Source organism: Peromyscus californicus, unplaced genomic scaffold (genome assembly GCF_007827085.1).
Source record: "Peromyscus californicus insignis strain IS unplaced genomic scaffold, ASM782708v3 Scaffold_16__1_contigs__length_79575227, whole genome shotgun sequence".
NCBI lineage: Eukaryota > Metazoa > Chordata > Mammalia > Rodentia > Cricetidae > Peromyscus > Peromyscus californicus.
Window position 1 is genome coordinate 71,920,194 of NW_026294458.1, and position 25,608 is coordinate 71,945,801.

General features: G+C 48.8%; 1 protein-coding gene across 5 annotated transcripts in view; it reads left to right on the plus strand.

Annotated features, from left to right (window-relative positions):
* Positions 1 to 25,608, plus strand: part of Eva1c (eva-1 homolog C) — a 73,279-nt gene that overhangs the window by 14,986 nt on the left and 32,685 nt on the right. For 3 of the 5 annotated variants that reach the window (XM_052741120.1, XM_052741121.1, XM_052741117.1), the window contains exons 2-3: positions 16,781 to 16,977; positions 20,079 to 20,202. The exons of 1 other annotated variant lie outside the window; for it this stretch is intronic. In XM_052741120.1, the coding sequence (XP_052597080.1) occupies positions 16,781 to 16,977; positions 20,079 to 20,202 (321 nt within the window). The remainder of the gene's footprint in view (positions 1 to 16,780; positions 16,978 to 20,078; positions 20,203 to 25,608) is intronic. One more of the 5 variants, XM_052741119.1, reaches the window with a different exon arrangement.

A 25,608-nucleotide genomic window follows, 5' to 3' on the forward strand; every position in this document is an offset into this window, starting at 1 on the left:
TCCTGGGGATGCAAACTCTGGTCTTCACACCGCTCCAGCGTTGAGCCATCTCCCAGGCCCAGTTCTCATGTCTCTTTAGTCTCATTTTAAGCAAGAATGGTCTTTATTTTTCATCGCCCTGGCATTCGCCACTGTCCCCTAGAGTCCCATGTGCCGACAGATGTTAAATCACCTGTCACCCTGAAGAGAACAGTGTTCGATCAGGGTTGGGAACAGATGTCTCGTAGGGCCAAGAAGCATCATCAGCCATTCTCACTCTGATGAACTGATTCTCACTTGGACTAGAACAGTCTTGATTTGGAATAGGCAAGCATTAAAAAAACAAGACATGAAGAAAGCTCCAGAACCTGGAACTTTGGGCTAGGGAAAGGGGGGAAAGGAGTCAGCCTTTGAGTCTCTGTGGCTCCACTGAGCACTGCGCTGTACCCGGAGAATTCACTGCTTACTTTAATTAATTTATTACTTAATGTAGTCATTATGCATGTGTACATACGTGGCCGCCAGGGTCAACTCTGAGCACTGTTCCTCAAGAGATGGTCACCTTGTTTTTTGAGACAATTTCTTTCACTGGGACCTGGGGCTTGCCAATTTAGTTTTAGGACGTCTGGCCATGGAGCCTTCTGCCTCTGCCTCCCCAATGCTGGGTGGAATTGCACCACACGCCACCTGCCTGGCTTCTCCCCAAGTGTTTCATGTAGGTTCTGGAAAGCAAACTCAGGTCCTCATGCTTGACTGGCAAGCCCTCCATCACCAACCAGCCCCTCGTAGCTCACTTTGAAGATCTTCAGTCTCCCACCAGAACGCAGCAGCTCCCTCTGTCTAAGCTTTGGTTTACCTTACAGCCCCACCCACCCTCTCCTCTGGGAATGATGGCTTCCAGTTTAGCCCCAGCGAAGATTTCTGGTAAGGTGATGCCCAACTGGGCATGTCTGGCAAATCAACTTGTTACCACCACCTAATGCTCAGCCCCAGGTCAAATGCAAGTTCATGGTTTCCAAGAGCCCTTGAACTTGTCAAAAGAAGGCGAAGAAGGTCACCCCCACAGTTTAAACTGACTGTGATTAGTAACTGATCAAACTTGGCTTTCCTTCTCTCTGTGTGGAGCCATGTGTTGGCACATTCTGCACACTTGGCATCTCAGGCCTCCTGCTGACCCCTGGGAGGCAGTGGAGGAGGACGGGCCGGGAGCGGTTTCCTTCTCTGCACGCTGCTGTTGACATGCCTGCCTGTGGTTGTCGTTAGCTGCTTATCGGAATGTGTTATTCCTCTTTCCCTGTTCCCTCTTCTTACTTCACCTGTGTACTCTCACCTGGGGCTCAAGGGCTGCTGGGAAAACGCTGGTTGTTGTGGAGATTGTGACCACAACAGATTCAGACTCCTGGCCTGGGGCTGTCCTTTGCCTGGCTCTCCCACATACCTGGGAAGAAAGCAGCCGAACAGTGGGGTTAACAGCAACGAAGACGAACCTTTCCACAGAGCTGAGGCAGGCAGGGCGGCTGTTAGGCATTGAATTGTGTCTCTAGAAAGAGCCGTGGACTCCTAAGCCCCAGGACTGCAGAAGGCGGCCTTATTTGGAGATGGAGCCTTGACGAAGGTGACCAAGTTAGAATGAGGTCATTGGGTGGGCCTTCCTCCGTGACCGATGCCCTCACCCAAGGGAAACTTGGACACAGACATGCATGCACATGGGGAAGATGCCACGGAAGATTGGAATTACAGTACCATGAACCAAGAACCTTCCAGAAGGTGGAAAAGTGACCCAGCACTGACCCTTCCCTACAGTCTTCAAAAGAAGTGTGGCCCAAAAACACTGTTTTGGACTTCCGGTCTTTAGAAGGGAGAGAGAACTGGTTCCTAATGTCCCAAGCCACCCTGTTTCTGGTTCCCATTTGCAGCAGCTGGGGGTATCTCATCCTGCAGAGGTCTGAGCACTTCACATGCAGATCTCCGTGACCCACTGAGACACACGCTGTTGTCTTTATTTGAAAACTGACATCCGTGGTGGGAAGCTTGAAAGGCTGATATGAGGTCGCATGAGCTAGTGAAGCCACATTCTGTCAGATCAGTAATTCTCCCTTACCTGCCTCTACTGCCCCCTTATTCCTTCACATCCCTCCTGTCACCCCGTCCCCTGCGCTTTTCTTTACTGGAGGCTTCTTTATTGTCCTGTCTCCTACACGTTTGCCTTCCTAAGGGTCCCCACCCAAGTCCTCATAGTCGCTATTCCCCATGGGTCAGTCATCACGAACATACGGGGGACTTGTTAGCCCCCTACCTCATCATCCATCTCAGAGCTTGTGACCTTGGACCTCATGGAACGTCCCATGGGCTCAGCCAAGGCAGGGAAGAATGGCAATGCTTGGTCCTTGTGTACAGGCTTTCCCAAGCGAATGATATCACCAGCTTAAACCAGTAGCCGTCCTGCCGAAAATCTCCTCTCTCTCTCTCTCTCTCTCTCTCTCTCTCTCTCTCTCTCTCTCTCTCATGCTCGGCTCCCCACAATCCCCTCCTGGTTCTAGGGCTAAATTGGCATCTTTACACTCAGAATCAGCTGTGTGATTTGTAGGACACAGTGCAAAATTAAAATGTAAACTCCATATTGGTAAACCAAAGAAAAGAGACTATTTTTGTTTTATATATATATATATAAAACACACACACACACACACACACACACACACACACACACACACACACACACACACACATACACACACACACGGTTTCAGGATGTAGACCAGGCTGGCCCTGAACATACAGAAATCTGCCTGCCTCTTCCCGGAGCTCACAAGTAGGCTAGGCTGGCTGGCCAGGGAGCCCCAGGGATGCACCTGTCTCGGCTCCCCAGTGCTGGGCATACAGGTGCATGCTGCCACAGCTGGCTTCTTTATGTGGGTTCTGGGGCTCACACTCAAGTACTCGCGTTTGTGAGACACGCACTTCACCCACCAAGCTCTCTCTCCCGTCTTCAGTGAAGTCCCCCCCCCCCCCCAGCTTGACTGATTTGTGCATGGCCCCCACTCCGCCTTCTCTCTCCCTCTGCTGAGCATAACTCTGAGCATGCCATTGAAACAATCACTTATAAGGGCAGCGAGAGGTGGTCGGTGCTTCTTATTCAGAAATCCCACTCCCGGGCCTAAGTGAGGAACCCTTTCAACCTGGGAGGAGGCTGGACCGGAAGTCAGAAATTCATCAGAACCCTTGTCCAAATGAGGCTTCTTGAAGCTGTAGTCCCTGCCGGTCCCACCACCGTTGTTTGATATGAGGACAATGTGGCCATGTGGACATCACTTGGGAGGTATGCATCAGAAAGTTCAACGTTGTCGTCTCTCTTCCTAGAGACAGAAAATCCCTGGGAATAATAGTTCAGTGAGTGGGCAAGTTTGCAAAGGCCAAATCCACCAACAGTGGGACTCACTTGGGTATCCATCAGCAAACAGGATCTGGTGTTCAACTTACCCAGCCTGAAGGTGGCCAGGAACCAAGACCTGAAAACAAATTCCCCGGATGATGGTGGATAGAGCAGACATGGCAGGGGTGTTGGTCGCTCAGCTATCACAAAATGAGGCAACAGGTGGAGAACAGTAAGCGTAGAGGAGGGCGGCCAGGGGAGCTGGGCTCCGAGAAAGATGAAGGAAGCACAGGGTTCCGGGGCCACTCCCTGCCCCAGAGTCGGCTGCTGGAGGAGGAGGTTAAAGCCAGCTCGGGTGTGTGTGCCAGGGAATCAATTAAGGATGAATACAGAGCTCGAGGCCAGCCCGACCTAATTACTGTGCAGGCGCCCGGATTTCTTTTCATTTGCTGACTACCAATCCAGCCTCCTGGTGTCTATGAAATATACAAGGGGGTGGGAGGGTGGGAATGCGGTGGGTTATCCGGGTTCTAAGACAAAACCCGAAGAACTGAAGGCTGGATGGTCTGCCCAAGTCCTCCATTGCGCCCAGGTGGTGTCTGCGGCAGATACAGCCAGCCATCTAGGTTGTACTGAGGTACCATCTTTTGGATGACACTGCTTAGATCAGATCCAAGCCTTAGGCACCACGGGATGTTGGTTTTGTGATCTGCTTAGGAATATGATGGGTCTGGTCAGGAGCACCAGAAACCTGCCTGCCCTGCCTCCCACATCCATTGTTTCTACCTTCAAAACAGCTTTTCAAGGTTATTTAATGCTGTCTAAACGTCATCATCTCTAACGTGCAAAAAGAAAAAAAAATGCTTTCATTTACATGAGAAGTGAGATTACTATATAATTTTCCAATTAACTGAATGAAGGCACAAAATACATGCCCTTAGGTCTTACTTTCTGCCTTGATCATCTTACCCATCCCGAGGGTGGGCAGAAGGGAGAAGAACCATCAGAAGTGAGAGCGGTTTCTTTTGGGAATGGGCGGGAGACGGCACCTTCCGACCCCCATGTCTGGGTATTAGGCCCTGCAGGTCCTGCTGATTGGTCCGTGACCCTGAGCATGGTTTCTGAGAACCTTTTGTTGAACACAGGGAGAGGAGACAGAGTTGGCCAGTTCTAAGCAGAAAATGATCACGGGTAGATTTCATATCGGAGTTTTAAGTGCTGGTAAAAGTTGCATCAAGTTATCAAGTACACTGCAAACCCAGCTTCCTCGCCAAGCGGCTGTAGTTTAGGGATTACTCTGCAGCCCGAAGAAAAGAAAAAGTGTTTTGTTTAGATGCTGGGGGGAACGCGGGGATTGATCCAGTTTCTTTTAAACTAATCTAACCCAGATGGTGCTCACTGAATAACTTTCTGGGGTTGGTACCTGGTCACAAAACAAAGTGCTCATTCTATAGGGCCTGAAGCCTTTGGTTGGAGCGGCACAGAGGGCCTCCTACCAGACCTGTTTGGAATCAAATAGTGAGTGTAATCTAAAGATGGTCACTTCAGACTAACGGACAGGGAGAGCACATGCAGAGGAATTGTTTGGGGTCATAATTTAATTGATTGATTCATATCTTTTCCCCCTGCAGCACATAGTCTTTCCTCTGTACTCATGGTGCCTGTGTCTGTGGATTCAGCTAACACTAAAAACAGAGACTGCAAACAGAAACAAAAACAAAACAATAAACCCACATGCACACTGAGCATAGACAGACGTTTTTGTTCAGCACCTCCCAAATTACACAGTATAAAAACCACATAGAAAGCACTTTAGTTGTGTATTACAGTCGGTGTCCTGAGTGATCAAGAGATGGATTCACATACATGCTGGTATACTTCATGGCTATATGAAGGCGTCATGTGTTTTTTGTTTATTGGTTTGGTTTTAGAGACAGGATCTTGCTATGCTTTTAATGGATGAGCCATCTCCCTAGCTGTATGCCTATGTGAAAGTGATGCATAATTGTGTATGTATGGATGTCCACCAAGAAAACATCCACTCAGACATATGTGACTATCTAGGGGGATGTATAGGACTCAATAAGTCAGTGGGCCAGTGTTCAGAGAGACAGAAGAAGGAGAACTCCAAGTCTGGGGAAACGTGTGGAGGCCTCCAGGTGGGAAGACGATGTGCTGCATGGGACCTGATGCCCCTCAACCATGTGAAACACTCACAGCTTAAGGCAGAAAAGCCACAGAACCAAAGTTCCCATCACAGGGAAGCTCGTAATGGTTAGAATTATTTCTTCCATATTGAGACATTTGGGAATACTTGAATTTTGAGTGCTATTGAACAGCATATGGGGAAAGTTTATGTTTTATGCCTTTGGCAGTAGGACTGTTTGGCTTTAAGACAACCAAGCAGTTTTATTGTCAAAGGGAATAGTTGTTGTGTTGAGGAAGGGTGCCTGAGAACCAGGAACCAGACATCAGGCACTTGAAAAGATCCTCTTTCTCTCTCTCTCTCTCTCTCTCTCTCTCTCTCTCTGTCTGTCTGTCTGTCTTTCTGTGTGTGTCTGTGTATGTCTCTGTCTCTCTGTTTCTCACTCTGTGTGTACACATGTGTGAGTGTGTGTGTGTGTGTGTGTGTGTGTGTGTGTGTGCCTTCTCAGCATCCTAAAACTGGAGGTAAATGACCCACGACATTATCCCCCCGTGAAGTTGAGCCCCTTCTCATCTACTCTTCCCCGAGTCGCTGTAGTCCTGAGTTCATACTAAGCCTGAAAGCAGTATACTTGGGGTGCTGGTTGCTCTTCCCCTCTTTGTGTTCCTCTTTTCAACAAACCCTGGATGGCAACTCTCTTTCTGTTTTTCTGTCTTTATCTTACTAGCTCATTTTTCAATACTGCAACCAAAATACCTCAAGCTGGGTAACCTTATACAAAAAGATGTTTTAGATGGCTCATAGTTCTTGTTCAAGGTCAAAGGCCAACATCTGGTGCTGATCTCCTTGCTGGAGGAACCTTGAGGCATCACGGGGCATCACATGTGCAGGGGTACCTGCTAGTCTCATTCTCTTCATAGGTAGCCTCCAGTGTTGAATTGTGGGGGCGCTATTCTAATGATATTACCCAAGCCTAGTTTCCAGCTGCTGAACTCTGTAGTCTGATTAAGTGTCTAAACCGTAATCCCTCCAGATAATAATTAAATTTCTACCTGAACCGGTGGGGGACACACACAAACCCCATGCAAACCATAGCCCTCATATTCTCCCCCAGGGAATGAAATGGACATCCTCAGTCATTGGTATATGATGCTCTCCCCAGCTCTCTACCACCTGCACACAACTGTGACGGACACACAAGCCTCCCACTCTACCGAGGAGGGCACGTCGCAGCAGCAGTGACAGCTTTTTAATAGGAGCTGACTGGGGAAGGTTCTAGAGCTTGTGTTCTCTCCTCAGGGCTCGCAGCCTCACTGCTCCCTCCTCTGGCACCTTTTGTTCAGGGCTGAGGCTCTCCAGAGTATCACCCTAGGCGTCCCGGCACTCCCGTTCCCCACCCCTCTCCACACTCATCAGTATGTGGTTCCCTTAGCATTCCATCAGAGGCTCCAGTTCTCCAACTTTGCTCATATCGTGCTCATATCAGACACATAGTGGATATGGTGGCTGGAGGCTAGCCCAAGACACCGTGGCGGTCTCTTCTCCATCCTTTGTAATTTAACTTACTTCACTTGAGGCTTCCCGGCAGCAAGATCTTTGTTGCTGTTGTCTGTTCTTTTCGGTTTTGTTTTCAGATGGGATCTTGCTGGGTGGCCCTGGATGGCCTGAGACTCACTGTGGATACCTGACTTGCCTCCAACTCGCAGACCCCCTCTCCTGCACGCACCCTGCATGCAGGGGCTATAGGCGTGAGCCACATTGCCTAGTTGCAAGTTGTTTATTGTTTTAAGATTTATTTTTATTTTTCATATCTCTATATGTGGTGGTCCCTCTGTGTGTATGCTACCTACATGTGGGTATCTGAAGAGGCCAGAAGAGGTAGTTACAGAAGGTTATGAGCTGACCAGTGTGGGTGCTGGGAACCAAGCTCAGGTCCTCTAAAGAGCAGCAAGTGCCTTTTAACCACTGAGCCATCTCTCCAGTGCTCCGCTGCAAGTTCGTAATTCAGAGAAATGGTTTCCCCAGTGAGGTTTGGAGAGCTGGTGGAACAGGATGAGGAACACCATCACAAAACAAAACACTGTTTTGTTAGTTTTCAAAGTCTCACCAGCGTTTTACTTAACGTAAGCAACAGCTATAAGGATTCCAGATTGTTAATGCAGAGTAAGCTAGCGGCTAAAACCAAGAGCTCCCCACACTTTGTGGCAGAACAGAAGGATAGTTCCTCTCTGGCCGTTGTTCTGTGAGATTGGAAAATCAAGGAAGGATTACTCCATGTAATCACTTCGGGATTGAGGCTCCTTCCCTTTTAGGACGGCCCCATCTTTTGGGGTCCCAGTGTGCACATTGTCCATGTAGGATAGTCAGTGGGAGAGCCAGAACGGGGCGTCCCACGAGGCAGGTTTCAAGGACCAGCTTTCCAAGTGGCAAACATCACTTTGCCCTCTTCCCATTGCCCAGAACTTCCACTGGCCAGTTCTCTGGCAGTCCCCAACCTCTAGAAGTCACTAGAACGAAGGTGGGCTTCCTCCCATGCCAGAAGCCCCTCCGACCTAAGCTTCCGTTCTCCTCCTCCGATGGGCTTGGGGACAAGGATCTGAACTCAGGAACAGTAGTCGCTACCATGGCCACCGCTGACCTCCTGTGACTTCCCCCTCTGGTAGCTGAGAGACACGTGATGGATCTAGTTTTCTTTACCTTAGGCCTCCTTCTAAAGTGCTCAGAGATGGTTTCCTCAGGGCTTCAAGCATGCTAGGCAAGTACTCTACTTAACCACACTGGGCCCTGACATCACTGTTTTTGTTTGGTTTCAGTGATGCTGGGGCTTGAACCCAGGACTCTGAGTATGCCCAGCAAGCTCTCTACCTCTAAGTGGTTGTTCCCAGATACCACCACCACCCCCACCCCCACCACCCCACCCCCGCCAAGTTCACTTTCTTGGTCTTGTTGCTCTTGGCATGTGGGGCCTAATAGTGGACTCTTTGCCTGCAGAGGAGGCCTCCCAACACCCATAAGAGTGCCAACTCGGGGCTCTAAACACACCCAACAAACACGAAAGAAAAACTACCTTTTATCCTGGAAATGGACTTCAATCATGCAGAGACACCTCTGGAGTGTGGGAATGGAAGGGTGTGGTCTCTTATCAGAAGCATTCAGCGGAGGAGGGTGCCACTTCAATTGTTTTTTTAAAGAGATGAGAGGAAGGCCAGGACAGAACAATTGAATTCCATTCTCTTTCCAGAATGGTTGTGAAATTGTCCTCTGGTGATGTGGGGACTTCAGCACCTGGATGTGGGGCCAATGGCTGATGGATTTGCATACAGAGTGACTCAGGCAGCCTTAGCCCTGGAAAACTTGGAGAGTCTCTAGTTTCAAAAGAGAAAGAGGGAAGAAGAATCGATAGCCTGTCTGGCCTCGATTGTTGACTCAACACAGTCTAGGATCACCTGGTGTCCTCATTAGGGTTTCTATTGCTGTGATGAAACACCAGGACCAAAAGCAAGCTGGGGAGGAAAGGGTTTATTCGGCTTACACTTCCACATCATAGTCATTACTGAAGGAAGTCAGGACAGGGACTCAAGCAGGGCTGGAACCTGGAGGTAGGAGCTGATGCCGAGGCTGGGGAATACCGCTTACTGCCTTGCTCAGTCTGCTTTCTTATATAGATCCCAGAACCACCAGTCCAGGGATGGCATCACTCACAATAGGCTGGGCCCTCCCTCATCAATCACTAATGGAGAAATGCCCTACAGCAGGGTCTTACGGAGGCGTTTCCTCAGTTGAGGCGTTTTCTCTCTTCCTTCAGGTGACTCTAGTTTGTGTCAAGTTGATGTAAAACTATCCAGAACACCTGGGAAGAGAGTCTTAGCGAGGGATTGTCTGGCCAGGTTCACCTGTGAGCATGTGTGGGTCTTGATGGTGTTAACTGATGTGGGAAGGTTTAGGCTGAGGGTGGGGGTGCCATTCTCCAGTTTTAGGCCCTGGACTACAGAGAGTGCAGAGAAGCCGCTGAGTGCTTAAGCATGCTCCACTCGGACTGTGGGTGTCACGTGACCCAAGGCTTCCCATTACTACTGCCTGTCAAGCCCATCCTCTGCAGTGATGGACTGGAACCTGGAACTGCAAGTTAAAATAAATCCTTTCTCCCAAAGGCTGCTTTTTGTCAGTTTTTTCTTTTTTTTTTAATTTATTTTATTTTATCATTATTATTATTATTTTTTACCACAGCAACAGAAATGAAACTATAACAATTAGGAACATTTGAACATAAAGGCTGTGAGTGAGAAGGGGGAAGGGGGAAAAGAGGAAGGATGGAGGGAGGGCATCTGACCCTCTGGAGCTCAGCAGTAGCCGCTCTGAACCATGAGAGCAGCCCCTGGCCTGGCTGCTTGTCTCTGAGTTGTCTCGAGACCTGAGGGATAACCAGAAATGCGTGGGGAGTGGCTGTTCTGCATCCCACCAATGGGAACACTATCTTAATTAGTGTTCAAGATGTACACTAACAGTAACACCTCAGAGTTGTACAGCAGTTTATGGTAAATAAAGGATGTTTATGCCTGTTACATCATTTGGTTCTCACAGCAAATCCCGGGGCACCAGTCTTGAGAGGTGAGCATCTGTGGTGGTTTGAAAGAAAATGGCCTCCAAAGGCCGTAGCACTATTGGGAGGTGTGGTGGTATTGTGTTTCCCAAAATATTGTGCACCCTAATAAACTTATCTGGGGTCAGAGACAGAACAGCAGCTAGAAACAAAGGGTAGAAAATGGTGGCACTCACACCTTTAATCCTAGCACTCCAGAGGTAGAAATCCCTCTGGATCTCTGTGAGTTCATGGCCACATTGGAAACAGCCAGGCATGGTGACACACGCCTTTAATCCCAGAAAGCGAGCCTTTAATCCCAGGGAGTGATGGTAGAAAGCAGAAAGGTATATAAGGCATGAGGACCAGAAACTAGAAGCATTTGGCTGGTTAAGCTTCAGGCTTCTAGCAGCAGTTCAGTTGAGACCCATTCTGGATGAGGACTCAGAGGCCTCCAGTCTGAGGAAACAAGACCAGCTGAGGATCCGGCGAAGTGAGGTAGCTGTGGCTTGTTCTGGTTCTCTGACCCTCCAGCATTCACCCCAATAACTGGCTCAGGTTTGATTTCATTAATAAGAACTTTTAAGATTCCTGCTACAGGGAGGTGTAGCCTTGTTGGAGGAAGTGTGTCACTGTGGGGGCAGGCTTTGAGGTCTCCTATGTTCAAGATACTACCCAGTGACACAGTCCACTTCCTGTTGCCTTCTGATCAAGATGTAGCCAACACCATGTCTGCCTGCATGCCACCATGCTCCCCATCATGATGATAATGGACTGAACCTCTGAAATGTAAGCCACCCCAATGAAATGTTTTCCTTTCATGGTGTCTCTTCACAGCAGTAGAAACCCTGACTACTACAGCATCATAGTCGAACAGCATTTGAACCTTGGACTTGACTTAGTCCCTTGCCCCCTCCCACCTTCACTGGCTTGCTCACGAGTGTTCCGAAGCTTTGTGGGACTCTGCACCCGTGCCAGTGAGATGTAGGTCTTGGCGCTGATTGTATTTGATGGAGTGCAAGTGAACGATCACTTAAGAATGATGTGTTTAATGCACTAGCACAAGAATGACACATTTAACTCATGCCCACACCTATATTTGCACACACACACACTCATGAGTGATATACTTAATGTATGTTTGCACACACACACACACACACGTGCACACACACACGCACACTCATGAGTGATATACTTAACGTAATACACACATCCATGTGCACACCCATGAATGTGCACACACACACAAGAATGGTGTATTTTGTCTGAGTCCTTAGATGTCTCATGCGGCTGGTGGGTTTGTGTGCCTGCTCTGATCAGGAGTCTCACTGTCTGTGGCAGACCTGGCTCAGGGGAGTTCTGCAAAGCAGCGCAAAGCTAACCAATCTTGGTTTGCCCATAATGCCCCCAGCTTTTCCTGCGAAACCTCCCTCCTGCCCTACGTAACACCTGCTACTCTGGTGGGACACTCGTGTTTCTCTAGAAATCAGCCATTTTTAGAATTCTGGTCTCCAGTCACGGCACTGTTTCTATACAAGCGAGTCTCACTGTCAGGGTGATGAGGACGCTCTCAAGAACAACTTTCAATAATGAAGACCTTTACTTAAGATGTTTTATTACATGTATTTCTTTGCATGTGAGGGGCACACAAGTGCTGTGGTACTTCCGTGGGCACCAGAGGACAACTGGCAAGGGCTGGTTCTCTTCACCATGTGGGTTCTGGGCGTGGAACTCGGGTCGTTAGGCACTGGGGGCAGGCATCTTTCCCTGCTGAGCCTTCTCGCCTCCTTCTCTGCATCTTCCCGTGGATGGAAGGGAACTCCCAGCTCCCACTGCTCTTTAGGGACCCGTTCTTCCACAAACTCCTCATCTTTATTTATAAACGGAGAACATAAAAACCCTTTATCTAGTCTTCTCTGAGATCTCCCCAGGCCCAGCCTTTTAAGTGCTCTTTTGAGGAAGATTCTGCCTGGGGAAGCTGCTGGAGTTCTGATAATTTAGTGTGGCCGTTTGCCAGGGAAGAAGATCTGGGCAGTAATCACAAGATGTGCCCAGACACCTGAGCTGACGGGAAGGCCTGTACCCATTGCACAATTAGCCCGCACCCATCAGTTTAACCAACACAGTGTCTCAGGTAACACTGGACTTTAAAGACAGATTTTTAAGAAGAATATACACTTCTGCTTATGCTGGACATTGTGGCTCATACCTGTAAACCCAAAATTTGGGTAGCTGAGGCAGGAAGATTGCCATGAGTTCGAGGCTAGCCTGGGCAACATGGTAAATGATGGGGCAGGCTGCTGGGATACAGTGTAAGAGACCCTGTCACAACATAAAATAATAAAAATGAACAGGGTGTGGTGGCATCCCCCTGTGACCTTAGCACTCGGATCAGGAATTCAACATCAGCCTCAACTAAACAGCAAGGTGGAGGCCAGCCTGGGCTACATGAGGCATTGTTTCAAGAACCAAAACCAAACAGTTCACTTCAGTTTTATCCTGAGATGGTAAACAGGGTTAGATTCTAAAATTCCTGCCTGAGACAATGAGGACATAAAGCATGTTGACTTTGACCATCCAATATCGTCCAGAGAGAATTTGTAGCCAAAGCCAGCAGTAGTAGATATCTCTTGAAAGATGTTGACCTTTGAACTAGCTGAGAAAGCATGGGATGGGGAAGCTGGGTGGTGAGTGCACAGCACACTGGAGAGAGTGGGCTCGCCCCCCACTCCAGAGAAGTGGATACACTCAGGGACACCTTGGCAGCAGGCTGCCCCACTCTGCTTTCTTTTGAGGTGCCTTTGATCCAGAGGGGATCCCCATTTATAGTAAGAAGCTTCTCCACCTTTAGTTCCTCTTCTATGGCTGTTCTGGGATAGTTCTCTGTCTACTCTTCTTACATTTCTTCAGTGTGTTTGTGTGTGTGTGTGTGTGTGTGTGTGTGTGTGTGTGTGTGTGTGTGTGTACTGGTGTGGGTGCATTCTTGCTATGGCATTTGTTGTGGAGGTCAGAGGACAAGCTGTGGGATTGGTTTTCTCCTCTACCTCGTGGGTCCCGGGAATTGAACTCGGGTTGTCAGATTTGGTGGCAAGTGTCTTTACACACTGAGCCGTCTCCTTATCCCCTCTGGGGCATTTCATTGCTCTGCCCTCAAAGGACTTTCTGGCTCACAGTTGTGATTGCTTATGACCCTTCTTGGCATGATCTCAATGTGTCTGGATTGTATTCCTCTCCCCTGCTCATCTCCTTTGCTGTATTTACACTGGGACCCATGAGCGCTCATTTCAAGCAATCTTTTGTACATATTCACTTCCACATGTGTTGACCACAACTCACAGAAAGAAATATAATTTGCACATGATCTAGAACTCATTTGATACATATTGATATATACATATCTATATATATATTGATATATACAAATACATATATGCATAGGCTTCTCCTGGCTTTAATCCAAACATACTTAGTTTTAAAATCTTTCCTTAAAAACAGTTCTTAAATCTATAACTCTGTGCCCCTCATGTGTACCAGGTCATTCCAACAGTTACTGGTAGAAACCAAATTGCCACAAACTTAGTGTCTCCAAACAGCACAGAGGGGCTGCAAGGATACCTCAGCCAGTGTGAATATGACTGGCCCCCATAAGCACAACAGGAGCGGCACTATTAAGAGGTGTGACTTTGCTGGAGTAGGTGTGGCCTTGTTGGAGGAAGTGTGTCACTGTGGAGGCAGGCTTTGAGGTCTCATATATGTTCAAGCATATATGTCTCCCAGCAAGACAGAACACTTCCTGTTGCCTTCAAGGCAAGATGTAGGACTCTCAGCTCCTTCTCCAGCACCACGTTGGCCTGCATGACACCATGTTGTCCCATGATGATAATGAACTAAACCTCTGAAACTATAAGCCACCCAATTAAATGCTTTCCTTTGTGAGAGTTTACGTGGTCATGGTGTCTCTTCACAGCAAGAGAAACCCTGACTAAGACAGTCTGTAAAGCGTGTGCTTGATTCTCAGAGCCCCTATGAAAAAATGCTGAGCAGACATGGTAGACAGAGCCCCTTGTAATTCCAGCAACTGAGAGGTGGGGACAGGCACATCGGCTGCCTTCTAACTAGGCTAGCCTACTTGGAAAGCTCTGGGCCAATGAGGGACCTTTTCTCAGTGACAAAGGTGGACAGCACCCCAGAAGACACATCAGAGGTTGTTTTCTGGCTTCCATGCACGTGTGAGCACAGGTGCATGCACTCACACTTATGCATGCACACACACATGCACACACAGAGAACAGATGCACATATGTTCCTGTGACAGTCTGTGACTTTCCTCATTGCTGTGGACAATGACCCGAGGAGGGGCAACTCAAGGAGGAAGTGTTTATTCGGGCTCATGGTTTGAAGACATGCCTGCGGATGCTCTCAAATACCATCAAGACTGTTACAGAGCACTTCCATTCAGGAACCCAGGACCCAGAGCTCTGCTGTGTCATGGCTCCACCATCCCCAGAACCCTGTCCTGTCCTTTATCCACTAGAGCAGCAAACCATCCTTCGAATAAACAACCAGCTCTAAGCCGATGTCATCCTCTGAGAATTACTTTGAAGTTGCAATCAGCTGTCCACTCAGCAGGGTTCTGGGAATTGGGGATTGATGGGCAGGAAGTTTTAAGGAGATGTCCAAAGGGATCTAGACAGTGGAGTCCCTGCCTAGCACATTTCAGGATAGACGCTGGCCCTTCCAAAGTATCCACCCTGATTTCCTGCAAGCAGAATGTGCCCCACAGAGTGTTGAGATGCCATAAAGAAATCCTGAACTACTGGTACTTGTCAGAGGCTGCCTCCCAGCATGCCATGCAAGGAGCCTATGAAGTTGAGGCCTGGAGGTAGATGAGCAACAACCAGATTTATACTGTGCGTGATTCCCTTTTGCTGTTTATGTTAGACTTTGCTTCTCTGAGCAAGGTAGACTACCAAAGTGGGGGGAGGAAGAGGGGGAGGGGAGAGAGGAGAGGGAGAGAAGAGAGAGGAAGGGGGAGGAGGGAAAGAGAGGAAGAAAGGAGGAGGAGGAGGAGGAGGAGGAGGAGGAGGAGGAGGAGGAGGAGAGGGAACAGGAGGAGAGAGGAAGAGGGGAGAGAGTGGGGGAGAGAGAGGAGAAGGAAAGAGAGAGGAGGAGAGACAGAGGAGAAAGAAGAGGAGAGAGAAAGAGGGGAGGAGGAGAGAGAGAAGAAGAGGAGAAGGAAGAGGAGAGAGAGAGAGAGAGGGGCTAGCTAGGGTAAGTGGGCATTTGCAGCCTTCCCCGGAACACTCAGGTAGGAATGGGTGACTCTAGGCCAAACTGCCTCACCTCTTTGCCTGTGAGCTTCCAGGAAGCCCAGGCACCTTAGTCAGGAATTACACTCCTGAGAGATTTTCAAACCAGAGCAGGACTCACATAGGCGTGGGTCGTCTGTGTGGGGATCAGACACTTCTGGAACTGCCCTTCCTCCCCAATGCCTCCCTGTCAGAGTCTGCCCAGCGCATCCCACACACACCTCGGCAGAAAGTCCCTGGCTCTGCTCCAGGTAGCCTTGCCGTTGACCTTATGAGGTGTGAGAAGGAGGAAGAGAGATCCACGTTCTGGCCAGAACTCACTTCCTCATTTCTGAGAACCGGCCCATGCTCCAGACATGCCAGGCTATGGGTCCTCAGAGCTTCTCAGAGCCCAGGCCCAGCCTGGCTCCTCCAACTGCGTGAGAAGTCACCGGGGAGACTGGGATGCGGAGCCTCTTCTTGTTCCTGTGGCTGCTGGAACAACTTCCAAAATGGGTGGCTGTGCACGTCAGGATCCCTACTCCTGTAGTCCCAAAGCTCTGGAATCAAGGATCAGCGGAGCCACACACCCTCTAAGGGCCCCCCTGCACCCCTCAGTTTCTGCTGGTGGCCTGCCATCCTTGGCTTTCCTGTCAGTCCAATCTTCTCAGGCTTTCCTGTCAGTCCAATCTTCTCATCAATGTCCTCTGTCTTTCTTTTTCCTGATGGGGACACTAATCACATGGCATTAAGGGGTCTCTGAGTTCAGTATGCCTTCCTTTCAACTAATTATTCCTGCACTCCTGTTTTCAAATGAAGTAACACTCTGAGGCACGATAGAATCTGGAGATGCCCTGTTCAATCCACAACGAAGATCCCCCTCCCCCAACTTCTTCCTGGCAAGCCTTAACCCACGCAGGCAGCCCTCCCCAGCTTTCCTCTCTGGGGTGAGGCAGGCCCAGGAGTGGTTTCCTGAAGTTGAATGGCACCCCTCACTCCAGGAAGGCCTGGAGATCAGAAAAGTCTATTCTCCCTCGGAACGGGTGTCCACATGCCCAGGGACACCCACTCAGCATAGTTTCCTGCTGTATAGAAGCTCTTCCAGATTCCCTGGGCTCATGGCCAATCCCTTAGTGCGCTGCCTGAAGGGATGGAGCCCTCCAAACCTCGCACCAGGCCATCACAGACCAAGGTACCTGGTCCACACAAGAAAGCCAGCATCTCCCCCCCCCCCCTGCCCCGTGACCTCATTGGTTACCTGCCTCAGATCGGCTGTAGAAGCTGCACCCCACGCCTTCTTAACCTAGCTGCTCCTGCCTCACAGAAACTAGCACTTCCTTGCTATGAAATCTATGCAGGAATGGGGAGGGGAGCTTCCTGGGGCCCCTGTAACCCAGCTGAATGTTTTTCAGGTTATTTAACCAAACTCCTGCAAAACCACACCACCTATGCCTGTGACGGGGAATATTTGAACCTACAGTGCCCACGGCATTCTACAATAAGTGTCCAATCGGCATTTTATGGGCAAGATTACCAAATGTGTGGTTCCCAGGAGCCCGCCTCCCAGAGGGAAGACAACCTGACCTGCGTGGCATCCACCACTTTGCAGGTATTGCGTTTCGTGGATGTGCTAAAAGCATGAAATGTTTTTTTCCTCTCTCCTCTCTCTCTCCCCCACTTTCTATGTTCATATATGTATGATTCTATGATTCACTCAAAGCAAAAATTCATGAAAACCCCAATCACTAATTTTTTATAGGTGAGCTATTAGTAGCTTCTCAAAGGTCTTTGCCGTACAGTACAAATGGAATCCCTATGTGATGAAGTGTTCCCTTAGCATTCTTTCAGGATGAAGTTAGTCACAGGCACACTCTTTACTGGAGTGAAGCAAAGCAGCCATGTTGGATTTCAACCTCCAGGCCCACATCACAGATAAATGTCCCAGTGGGAACCCCGGTGACTCTGATGCCCACATTGGCGGTCATGATGAACTTCTTAGAGAATGGCCCAAGGGACAGAGCAATAGCCGTCTTTTGTTCCTCATGGCTTGCTTCCCTACCTGTAGACAACCATGTCATTCTCATGTAGAGCTATTTTGAGTGGTCTTGGTTGAATTTTTTTTTCTTCTGGAAAGTACAACTTCTTCTTCTCCTCCTCCTTCCCTCCTCTTTCTCTCCTCTTCTCTTTCCTTCCTCCTCTCCTCCCCCTCTTCCTTCTTCTCTTCCTCCTTGAGCACACTTGGGGAAAACTGGTACATACAGAGGTGGAATCGTTCACTGGTTGTCAGTTACACATGCAACTTTTCCCCTTACTGGGGATTGACCGAACCTAGGACCTCCTGCATGCTGAGCAATCACTATACCACTAGGCAAGCTAGAGCCTCAGCCCTTTTTCACTTTTCGTCTTTGAGACTGTCTTGCTAAGTTTCCCAGGCTAGCTTTGAACTTGCTCTGTAGCCCAGGTAGCCGTGAACCTTCCATCCTGCTGTCTGTATGCAGTAGCTGGGGTTACAGGCCCGTGCCACTATGGTTTACTTTATCCAAGCAGTTCATAATCTGTCATCTCAGCTCCCTGGCCTGGGCCTTATTATGATGATGATTTGTAATGCCTCTTAAGTTCTTTACAGCAAGTGGCAAGTTAGAGGTCAGCTTGATTATAGTCAGCATAGAATATGTAGGAAGGTAAATTCATCAGAAGGTCTAAGGAGACTTCTGTATGTTTTTTTTTAAATACCCACAGAGAAGCAAAAATATTAGATGAAGCAAGGATTTTTCTATTCTTCATACTACTTTGCTTTTAGTCCAAAAACTGTAGCATGTGGATAGTTATGTAATTAGCAAACAGCACAAAAGAATGTATCTGGCTGAATCCCCTCACATGGTTTCCACACTGTGATGAGTGATGATAACACGTTTCTTTGGAAGTCAAGTATAGTGTCTTTGAGTGCCCCTACCCTGCCTCAGTTTCTCCCTTGGGAGCCTCCCCTCTAAGAGCCATACTCCTGCTGGCCACCTGACTCTCTCCTCACCCAACCCAGGTGCCCAGACTCTCCGTTGCTCTCCAAGCTGCATAGAAAGAGTGCTGGCTAGTACCCAGAGGACGGAGTATCTACTTGATGAAAGTATGAACTGCTGGCACTGAGGCCTACTTGCCGAGCCTGGTGCCCTGAGGGAAGAGGAAGTTCCATTTAGGCTGACATGTCAACATCCATGAACGCAGTTCTGATGCTACTCAGAGGGTTAGCTTGCCAGAAACATTGCTATGCGTGACCCTTTCACTCCGCAAACAGGAGTTCCCTTCCGCTGGGACTTCACACCACATTGGCAGCTGGGTCAGTCTGTGTCCCAAGGGGCAGTGGTGTTTAAGGTAGGAACAGGTTAACATCTGCCAGGGTAACTACCATGGTGTCTCTCTGCATTTTGCAGTTGGTAACAGGGTTTGAGCCTGCCCTGAGGTCACAGTGGAGGAGCCTTACAGGAACATCTGAAGGCTGTGTGATTTACCAAGACCATTAGCCATACCAGCGTGTGCCATCATCTGAGAGCTGTGCTTCCCAGGGGCCTAAAGGGTTCCCCTGGGAAATCTTTCTGATTGAGAGATCCACATCTCCTCGGGCCCTGAGGTGGCAGGGTGGGTGACATGGCAGGACCAGTATCCTTCATGGAAATACATGATCCTCGAGCTGTTAGAAGAACTTGGAGCCGGGCGGTGGTGGAGCACGCCTTTAATCCCAGCACTCGGGAGGCAGAGCCAGGCGGATCTCTGTGAGTTCGAGGCCAGCCTGGTCTCCAAAGCGAGTTCCAGGAAAGGCGCAAAGCTACACAGAGAAACCCTGTCTCGAAAAAAAACCAAAAAAAAAAAAAAAAAAAAAAAAGAAGAACTTGGTAACTCAGAAAAAAGCTCAAAAATCTGCAAGGCAGTCAGTCCTAAAGTATGAGTAGATTCTCGGGAACTTTTCCTTTTCTGAACTTGGTGTCTCTTTCATCAGAATCAAGGCCAGGACCTGAATTCATTCTGTGTAGAGCTTTCTCTGGGAGCCACAGCCCAGAGGAGCAGTAAGAAGTCTGGATCCCTATGGGGTGTTCCACAAGCTGACAGAGAGAGAGAGAGAGAGAGAGAGAGAGAGAGAGAGAGAGAGAGGCAAACAGACACAGAGAGAAGTATTCCATTAAAGAAATCACTCAGTAGCAAAGTCATAGGCCTATGCCCTTGAGTTTGTCTAGGGAGGGCATCAGCTTTAAATATTTTATTTGGTAGAAAAAGTTTGGGTGTTTGAAGTCTTTCCCAAGTCCCTGGGGCCTGTGTGGGGCCTGTGTGGGTCCTAAAGGTAAGGAGATGTGGCCGTGATTCTTGGCCATCATGGCTCTCTCAATTTTAAAGCTGGAAGTGCCCTCCAGCTGAACAATGAGGTGACTCGATATCACTCACGTGCTCTAGATCCTCTGAGGGACTGAACTTTTTAAGATTAGCCAGAGTGCCCGCTGGGGCTGGTTGAGGCCAGCTCTCCTGTGGCCCTGGCTCTCTGGACTAGGTTCTTTCTTCTAAAAGTTGTAGGGGGCTGCCCACCACCCACGTGTGCTTCCATCGTAGACACAGCTCAGGCCAGACAGGGGAGCCTTGTGCCCTCAGAGCCCAGAACAACCCAGGTTTGGGTCCCAGCAGACACTGTGTGTCGTTTACAAGCCTATGCTTTTCTACCCCTCCTTCCAGAAGGTGCTGGATGAATGCCAGAACCAGCGGGCCTGCCACCTCCTGGTCAATAGCCGCGTCTTCGGACCTGACCTTTGTCCAGGAAGCAGTAAATACCTCCTGGTCTCCTTTAAATGCCAACCTAGTAAGTAACCTCTGAGGGGGGACAGTGTGCTTGGGATTGGCCCCTTGTTTCATGGACACTCCTGACTAAAGTCCTCTGCCAATGGTGTTCATCCAGCCTCAAATCCCTTAATAGGAATGTCAGAAAGAAAGACACATGTGTGTGCTCATGTGTCCAAATCTGCGAATGTAAAAATCTTTCTCTGTGTGTAAAACTCGATTGTTATGATGCTGAAAATATCCACAGAGGGGAAGGAATACAAGTGGTGTCTCTCAAAGTGAGGAACAGATTCTGCTTTTCAAAGGCAGTTGTGTTATGAGGCTTGACTTCCCCTGGGCTCAGTGGCAAGGGTGCCACCAGAGCCACCACCTCCAATGTCTTTGAACCAGCTGCCCCCCCACCCATCTTGTGGACCAGGGTGTGCTGGAGCAATCCCCTCCACCCGGTTCCTGTGCTTTCTCTGTTGACTTTTGCCATCCCTAATGCACACAGGCTTTGTCGTTGACCCACTGTGAGCTCTCAGTAATCCCTCAAGGAGCAGCTCTCATTCCCAGGTACCTGGGCTGCTGCCTGCAACACACTGAGGGGCATCAGCCGCAGGAGACATTCTCTTCTCAGTTTCTTTTAAATCAGCATACAAAGTAATGGCATTTTCATGGATAATTTGGTCGATCCTATTCCATTTCTTCCCTCTCCATCCCTTGGCCCCCTCCACCTTTCCACTCCCCGTGGCCATTGTCCCATCCTTTCCACCTTCATGTCACAGGAATTCTATTACTAATTTTTCTTCACGTCCTTAAAATCTCCCCCACCCCATGCCCCCCTTTCTAGTTTCACACTCTCCATGCACACCCATGTATACACACACACACACACACACACACACGCACGCGCACGCGTGTATAAAAATTAACAGCTAGGAGTCTCAACGTTTGTCTTTCTGGCAGGCTTGCTTGAATAACTCCTTGAAATGAAATTGTAGCAATAGTATGTGACCCTGTGTTAGGAATAATAGTTTTCACAACTTCCTCTCTGCCACCCCAACTCAACTGTTCTGCTTTTTGCATTTTGTTCTCTGTCGGTCCTAAGACATTGGTAGTTTGGTGCTGGAGGTGGGGCCACAGGGAACCCGCTACTCTACTGCATGTTGGGGAAGCGGTCCCCAGACCTCAGGTTTTTCTCCAACAATCTCCCAGAGACAGCAGGAATACAATAGAATTGCCCCTTGGTACTGTGTCTGCAAATACACTCACATCCACACCCACTTGTACATCAGTGATCATGCACACACCCACACACTCAGAGCATGCTCAAGAGACTCTCCTACACCTTATCACACACACCTTGCCACAGCTTTATACCCTATTATACATACATACCCAGTCACATATATACATACACTTGTATATGCACACACAAACACACACACACACACTGTCTTACATACTCACACATACACAATCGTAAATAGCCACAAACAAGCCTAAACATTGAAGAGCAGCTGAACATCTCTTTGTGAGCCCCTTCCCATCCCCCCGCCATATCCCAACAACCCCTACCTTTGCCAACAACAGATCAAAAGCATCACTTCAAGATCTCTATGTTCTTCATGGGCCTCCTGCAGCTGAAGCTGAGAAAAATGACTGTGCCCCTAGAGGTCATTAGATTTGACCTCTTTTTCTCTAGTTGCAGTTCCCACCTTCCATGATGAAAGCAAACACTCCTTCCAAAAGCAGTTGTTCAAACTGTCAGCCCCTGGTGAATGAGGTGGTGAGAGCATAATTACCATGGCCTGGAGACAGAGAACATGGATGTGCCCCCACCCCTAACTAACCTGGTTAACCTTTTCTGATCCTAATCACCTAAAGGTCCCATCTCTCAACACTATGGTTGGTTAAGTTTCCACCCTCTCGATATTTCCCAATGGGGACTGTACAGCATGAGTTTGGAGGGGATAAACCAGGGCAATGTTTACACAGGGAGGTGCAGGGTAGGTAAAGCCCCACTGTGGTTGCCCCAGGGAGAAAGGGTGAAGAACAGATGAGGCTCGGAGTTGCTGTGTGATCCGGTCCTGAGTAGCCAGAGTCATGGCATTGTGGAAGGTGGGAAATGAGCTTGTTCTCTATGGCTTTCTGCCTCTTTTTTCTGCAGCCCTCCCACCTGCAGAGACACCTCTGTTTCCCACCCCCTGCCCTGCCCTGCCCTGCCCTGCCCTATCCTACCCTACCCTGCTGGGGTACTTGCATCGCTCACAGCTGTACCCAGTGCCAGTGCCAGCATACAGAGTGGTCTGTGTGTCTCTTCCCAGTTCTGTGTTCTGAAAAGTCCACACCACGAGAGCATTGGCACAGGGAAACTGGCAAGTACTACAGACTGGTTTTCTGGTTGGGTTCTGGTGAGTTAGTTTATCAACAGGCCTTCCTAGCATCTCTTTTTGCCGAATGTGCTGCACGTCCCCTTTCCCTTCTTCTCTCCTCCAGGGAATGTGGTCTCAGGGCAGCCTGCTATGGGCTCCTGTGTGTGAACTTGGACACCTCCAGAAGCTCCATTGCTCGGTTGTGAAGTGAGGATAATGTCCCTTCCACACCACACGGGCTGCTGGAAAGACACGGACATGTTGTTTGTGAAGTTGAGCCGAGTCATGGCTCGATAGTATTCCAATAAACAGTCTAATGTAATTCTGGCCAATGATGCGCATGACTGAGTGACAAGCAGTGATGTATCAAGGGCTGAGGTGGGGGTGCTATTGGCAGGGGCCTGGGTGCTGGCGATGGCACGGTGCATTGTCAGTACAGAGTCTTAGGACACAATCCAAGCAAGCAAGATGTCTATCTGAATTTTAATATTGCCTTGTGGCCGCGGTCATGAACAAAGCCAGTAACAAACTGCTCCTGTCAGGGCAGCCTGCTGTCCTCCCGCCTCTGTCGGGCCGCTGCTGACATGTCAAAGGGAACTGGTCCCTGGCACCAAGTGACGTGCACTGGGGGGAAGGACTCGACTTTGAAATCTGTGTACGGTGCTGGGCACTGAACCCAGCGAATTTTGAATTTGTATGTTTCCCCGAGCTAACCACGTGCAATGCGATCCTTTCTTACAACACTTAGCAGGACTGCCAGTCGAAGCTCCAAGCTGGCCCTTTAGGAACATCATTAAAGTGAGTGGGGAGGGGACACGCCACGACACGCGTGTGAAGACAATTTGCAGGAGTCGACCGCCTCCTTCCAAACTATGGGTACCAGGGATCGAACTCAGGTCATCAGGCTAGAGAGCAAATACAATTGATCCATCTCACTAGCCCCCAACTGGTTATTTGGTTGCAAGGAGAAGCTATGATGTGTTTGTAGCTTAGGTGTGCTAAATGTATTACAATCTATTTTTTTTTAAAATTCATGTAAAAAAGTGACATCTGTATTTCCAACTTGATGACTTTTCAACTCACTGTGGGTTTACTTGGACACAACTCTCTGCAGGTCAAGGACTCTCTGTGTGCACTGTTTAGGAGAAAGGGGGTGCCCAGCATGATTCCCTACTTGGTAGAGATTTACAGGAAGTCCCCAACTCTGCCTTCCCAGGCTCCTGCTGCTCTGGGCAGATGTGTTGGGGCAGCTGCCCAGAGCTCTGAGCTCGACCCCAGCTCCTACCAAATTCTGCTCCTCTTAGAAAGCAGCTGTTAGGTTAGGAGGTCCCTGCTCCTTTAGAACCAAAAAAATGAATGAATGAATGAATGAATAAATAAATATAAAAATATGCTCTTAGGTGCCAGCACATTTACAAGGAATCAAGGTTCTCGACGCAGCGCAGCAGGAAGCAATGTGGCAATCACCAGCTCTCTCCACTAGAAGATGAGTCACCTGTGGTGGGGACAAGGCGTCTGGAGGTCTTACACATGCGTGTCCTGTCATCTTAAGTGGGTTTTGCTGGCCTTGGGAGAATGAGCTTTAGTTACTACGAGAGACATGGCTAATATTCATTCCATGGTGTGTTTTTTAAAAAATTGTATTAACTGGGATTGGAGAAATCGCTCAGCAATTAAGAGCACTGGTTGCTCTTCCGCAGGACCTGGGTTCAATTCCCAGCACCCACATGGAGACTCATAACTGTCTGTAACTACAGTACCAGGGCATCCTCTGGCCTCTGTGGGCATCAAGGACACTATTAATGCCCAGATCACGGGGACCCCCCACCAAAAGACCATCATGGAGACCGAATCCCATATGTAAAAGCAAAGAGCCTTTATTTCAAGCTCAGAGTTTGATCTCTCTGTCCAATTCAGCGGTGAGAGCAGGGTGGGTTTTTGTTTTTGTTTTTTTTTTTTTTTAATCATAGTAGAGGTTGGGGTGAGGGGATTTCCAGGGTTCAGGACCCTGATTGGCTGACATTTGTCTAGGGGTATAGGGAATGTTTGGAATGTCAGGTATTTCCCCTTAGATGCAGGCCCCACACCCACCCACAGTGGGTCAGCTCATGGCTTCACCTGGATCCGGGTGTTGCCTGCCAGTAAGCCTGTCACAGAAGCTGTGTCTGGGCCTCTAAGCCTGTCACGGCAGTTGTGTGGTCAAGCTGTTTGGGGCCCTCCACATACACATGTGGTGCACATACATACATACAAGGAAAACACTCATATACATTAAGTAAACAAAACAACACTTTGTAATATTTTAAAATGCTGATTTAAGGAGAGACAGAGACAGAACTAGTACTGTTTTATAAGTTTCTAAAGCTGGGCATGGTGACACAGACCTGGAATCTCAGCCCTGGGGAAGTCGAAGCAGGAAGATCTTCAGTTCAAGGGTAGCCTGGTATATATAGTAATTATCTCAAACTATAGAAATCAAACTAACAAAATAGTTCAAGTCTGCCAGAAGTCTGGTTGTCCTGGCTCCTCCCACCCCTTGGGAGGCACTCTGCCCCACCCACTCCCCAGGCATTCTGAACACGTAGGTAGGTGTTCTGATCGCAAAGCTCGCTGGTGTGTCTCCCACATCTTATTTTATGCGTCAATGGCGGTTGTCACCCTGGGCCTTTGAAGTCAGGAGAACTCTCAGCGTTGGTGAGATTGACATCTACTGAAGAACTGCAGACTCACCGAAAAGACACAAACACCCCAAAGTCACAGTCAGAGTCAGCGATCTTTTATTTAGAAAAAGACAAGCTTTTCCTTGCATCTAACTGCAACATGTTATGCTGAGACTCCAGCGAGCCAGCCAAGGGTCTTTTAAATATTTACTATGACACCGGGTCCTTTTGCCATGCTTCACTGGTTCTTCTGTATGTCAAATGACCAGAGAAGATGAGGGTCCTGTGAGCACTGACGGCCTGGCTTCTGCTCCGACTGAGTATTGATCACACTCAAAGGCACACCCATTTAAAGGCACCTTTAAGACTGCTGCATGACATTATCGTCTACAAAACAAGCTGTGATTTTGT